Source organism: Balaenoptera acutorostrata, chromosome 7 (assembly GCF_949987535.1).
Source record: "Balaenoptera acutorostrata chromosome 7, mBalAcu1.1, whole genome shotgun sequence".
Taxonomy (NCBI): Eukaryota; Metazoa; Chordata; class Mammalia; order Artiodactyla; family Balaenopteridae; genus Balaenoptera; species Balaenoptera acutorostrata.
In genome coordinates, this window is record NC_080070.1 from 36222976 (window position 1) to 36227975 (window position 5000).

General features: G+C 34.3%; 1 protein-coding gene across 12 annotated transcripts in view; it reads right to left on the minus strand.

Moving 5' to 3' along the window:
* Positions 1 to 5000, minus strand: part of FOXP2 (forkhead box P2) — a 531392-nt gene that overhangs the window by 37342 nt on the left and 489050 nt on the right. For 11 of the 12 annotated variants that reach the window (XM_057550253.1, XM_057550257.1, XM_057550256.1 and 8 more), the window contains 2 exons: positions 2623 to 2710; positions 912 to 995 (listed from right to left, as the gene is read on the minus strand). In XM_057550253.1, coding sequence (XP_057406236.1) covers positions 912 to 995; positions 2623 to 2710 — 172 coding nt within the window. Of the gene's footprint in view, positions 1 to 845; positions 996 to 2622; positions 2711 to 5000 lie in introns of those variants that run through there. The other variant, XM_057550261.1, reaches the window with a different exon arrangement.

Genomic DNA, 5000 nt, shown 5'->3' on the forward strand with positions numbered 1-5000 from the left:
AGGAGAAAACTCATACAATATAGTCCGTCTTTTATCTCCTCCCCCACTACAAAACCAAATGATCTCTTTTTTACATAAAGAAATGGAGGGAGAGGCAAAGCTGGCAATCACTAATCATCAGGCTATACAGGGGCCTTATTAAAAAGTATCCCCACAAACTTTCATTAAACTAGAGTTACCCAGCTGATTACTCTAAGTTTCTGTGCAAACATTAGCTGAGTGAGATAAAGTATATTCTTTTCAACAGTCTGTGTATCTGACTACGCTATTGGGTTGGCTTCAATCTCATATATATTTTTAGGGAAACTGCAATTTTTATTTTCTATAATCACCCATTTTCCTTGTCATAAACTCTCTAAATTAACATGATGTGTACTCTATGGTAAAATGTACCTACATGTGCAATACATCTTAACTGAAATAACAACCAAAGAAAGAGAACAAGATTGGCTTTAAAAATACTATGACATTTTGACACAACACTTGATAAAAAAATCTATTTATATGTATCTGATGATTGATCCAAATCCTCTTCGGCATACCACATACCTCTCTATTTGTGATTTGTACTGTTCTGCTTTACAGGTTGCTCAAAAGTGGGTTTCCTTTTAATATCTGTAAACCTATCACAGAAAGATATTCTCTCTGGCTTCAGCCTCAAGGCGGTGATTTGTGCACTGATAGGTGTACTTTGTTTAGTGTCACCCGTGGTGTAGATTGGATAGATTTTGTAAAAGATAGCATTACTTTAAAAGAAACATACAATTTGACAAGTGATTGCATTTTACTTTCATTTTATTGCCATATTTTTCATCACACTCATTGTTTTCTAACTGTCGCTAAATTGTTCATTTTCTTAGTCTGTCACATCGGTAGAGCTATTTACTGTTTATAAAGCAATATGCACTTACAGGTTTGGGAGATGGTTTGGGCTCTGAGGGTCGCATGTGCAAGTGGGTCATCATTGCTTGAAGACGTTCGCGTTCTTTAGAAAGCTGTTAAGAAAAAGTGAGATCAGAAGCATTTTAGAAATGACTGATACAGCTATTTTATTGCAGTGATACATCTTATCATTGAGCTTGTCTCCGAGTAATGATTTCTGCATATAAAAGTCTGTGTCCGTAGGAACTTATCTGGGAGGAAATGCAACTTTAGCTATGGGGGTGGGGGGAACAACTTTTATAGCTTTCCTTATGTTAAAAGGTCAGAGAAAACAAATAACACTTCATCTTTTTGTCAATAAGAGAATTGAGGTCACAGTTGCCTCAACAGTAACAAGTTACTGAAACCATAAATTAGAAGGCCCATGGTGTCTCTTTAAAGTCCTGTGGACACTGTTAGCTATGGACTAGTGCCAGCAGCTGTGAAGGGGTGAAGGGTTCTCAAAGCGAAGTGCCTGCCAGGATTGTCTCCACACTTCATGCATTCCCACTGAGGTCCAGTTAGTGCCCCCTGCAATCTGCCATCATCAATCTAATTCAATAGAGTGACAGAGACCGGGCAGTGCGAAATGCTGAACTCTGCCACGGTGTAGGTATCCACACTTGCGCTGGGTCTCATTACAAGTGACGGACCTTACTTTTCCATCAGTCAGACACAGCAGAAAAAAAAAAAGAGGCATAATTGGTCACACTGCAGACTGTCTCATCAGCCAAACTCTTAGTTTTAGTCTACCTTTCATAAATGGTAAACAGGTTTACAAAAAAGCCTTTTAAACGACAGCAGCGACAATGCTTTTGATGTGTTCTTGATTATTTTACAAGTCAAAATATTTTTAGGAGCTCCCCGGAAAAAAAGCAATGACATTTACACGTTTAGTGAATGATGAATTTAAAACAATTTAAGACGTAGTAAAGTATGAAGACAAATAAATTGTATGTTTAATTAAATGAAACAAGGTATTGGTTTGATTGAGAAAAAATAATCTTAAGATGAAATGCTAGAGGAAGCCTTAGAGGGTTAGAAAAAATGTAGCAAGAATCATATTGAGGGTGATATAATTGCTTTATGATCAGTTTTATGAGTTCTATTTATTTTTGGCCAAATTCTGTTTCAATATTAACAGTAATGTTTTTTAACTTAAGTTAGCAGCATTTGATACAATACACGTATTACCATCTGTGATATTGTAAATGATGTACCATTACTCCAAGTCTTAAGGATTCTTGCAAGATCTTTAATTAAAAATACACTAGAGGTAGAAAAGGAAAAGATTTTATTTAGAGTATTAAATTACAGGCATGATACTGTAAAGGCTTTTTGCTATAATATAAAATCGCATGGAAAAAAACAAGATTAGCTCATGTAAAAACTGTCTCTGCAGTAAAATCATATCCAACTGGGGTGTTGGGTCTAACCTTTTGTAGGGAAACTTAGATTTGACTCCTTTGGGATAGCCAAATGCATATGATATAGTCTAAAGGTTATATTAAGTCTAAGTGGTAAGTACATTAAACTACAACAATCCACCCTGAATTATCAATCATTGCTATCACTATAAACAATCTAAAATTCCTTTTATTTCTATGAGTCATTGTGTTAAAAGACACAGGATCTGCCCAGTACTCAATTTAACGACCAGAAGTCAGAGAAAGGAGTCCATTAAGGGAGGCTCTGACAAACCTGTATTTCTAACTGCTGCACCACCTGCATTTGCACTCGACACTGGGCAGTGCTTCTGTCGTCCAATGCATGTTCGTTGTTAAGGTGCCTAAACAAACACAAAACACAAAACGGAATGTTAAGCCACGGCTATCTCAGTGGCATATGCTCCACTTAAAACCACTGAAGTCGTATTCCCTCCACAGTGGGAAAAAAGAACACTTTGAAATGATACCAGAAAAGTTAAATATGCTGATGTGTTTAGTGCAAATTATTTACGCAACATAAAGAGGCCCCTCAAATAGCAGAAAATGTCATTGTCTCTAAGCTTATCAGTTATTACAAAAAATATTTTCCCCAAACCATTTGCAGAATAATAGTAGAAATCACTAGATGAATTTCATAAACTCATGCCATTTTTTTTAAAAAAGGACACCTTATAAATACATGAACCAAAAGTAACTCTGAAGAGAACAAAGACAATTCTCTATTCCATTTTTGTTAAAACAGTTTGTGGCTCCTATGATGTTATTTAGTGAGCGATGTCTTATTTCACCAGGATGTGGTATGAATTATGTAAAGATGGCAAATTATCATCCCATGGAAACATCAAATACTTATGAAGAATGATCACTTGCTATTACTAATAATTAAAGTGCATTGAAGATTCTGACAATCAGAAGTGTAAGATTGACATTTCAAGTCTAGTGTCCTATTTGGGAGACATCTATTCTAATCTTTCAAAAAAGTAAGGAAAGATAAGACATTCTCATTATCTTACTCTGATCTTTATTATGTATTAGTCTATTATTATTTCATAATGTTTAAAAAGATCTCTTTAATGAGTGGTATGTTGATACATCAAAAGTAATTTAGTAGAGCAGCAACTCCAATGAACACGAACATATTCAATAATATGTACTTTGTAATACATCATTTATTTGCTGCCTCCTAAAATTAAAAAAGTAATCTTTAATTAATTTAGTATCCTTTGGTGTGTCTATTTCACCAATGGGCAAACTAAGGCAGCAAGTTAAGAGATGTTCTCATCAATGTATCTAAGTGAAATATTAAACCAAATATTTACAAAATTAAATAAGAATTTATATATTTCTCCATCTGGGCTCAAGTACCATTTAGAACGGTATAATAGTCTACAAAGTTTAGTGCAGCCCTAATTTTACTAAAATTCAACAGAAATACTTTTGTGCCCATTCAAATGATTTACTTACGTTTCTTGAAATTGATAATGAAACAGAACAAATATATAGACAGACAAATATGTAACACATATAAAGAAGAAGTAATTTACAAACACGTAGGTTTATTTGTTAGTAGATCTAGGTTCAGCAAGTAGAAATCTTTGTGCGACTCTGCCCCATCCTTTGATAAATTAAATCAGTTTGTTTTAATACCTCCTCACTGATCATGACAACAAAACCTCCATGTATCTTAGCATAACTGTCATTCTTGGTTGAAGAGAGACTGTGGACTAAAATAGCAGGGTGTATCAGGTCAAGTTTAAGGTGTGTGGTTATAGCGCAGGAAAGGCACTTGTACTCCACCTGTCTGCTCTTAGACTGGCTCTGTTGGTTTGGTTAAGAAACTAACTGGAACGATACACACTACTATATATAAAATAGGTAATCAACAAGGACCTACTGTATAGCACAGGGAACTCTACTCAATACTCTGTAATAACCTATATGGGAAGAGAATCTGAAAAAGAATGGATATAGGTATAACTGAATCACTTTGCTGTACACCTGAAACTAACACGACACTGTAAATCACCTATACTCCCCTATAAAATAAAAATTTTAAAAATGATTTTCATAATAAAAAATTAGATAAAATAAACTGTAACAAGAACTAAAATTCACTCATGCTTTCTGAAAAGGAGGCACGGAATGTTAGAGTAAACCACAGGTTAGCTTATGACATTAAGTGTCACTTATTTCTAACTAACAGGACATTTACAAATTGTTTTTCAGGTCCTCCCTCCATTTTAATGAACAATGAGTCCATTTTCTATCAGTGTACTGCAATAGTAGTTGTATTCCTAAGGCTTGATCTCTTGAGGAACACACGTATGTTTGTTCCACGGTCAGTCTAAATGCATATTTTTAAAAATGCTTCAGCTCTACACAAAGATTAGGGTGTAAATGGAGTAAGATAAGCAGAATACACAGCTCTGCAAGAAAAAGATATATTCACTTTAACATGTTTATTTTTGCATGAAATTACTTTTTAAAAAGGTTTTTTGCACACTTGTTTACTTCTTAGGGATAATAATTATCCTATACTTAAAGAACTAAAAAAAGTACAAAATGTTTGCATTATATACTTGGGTCTTAGAGACCTATTCAATTTATCTCTGCATCTTTTATTAGAATCGA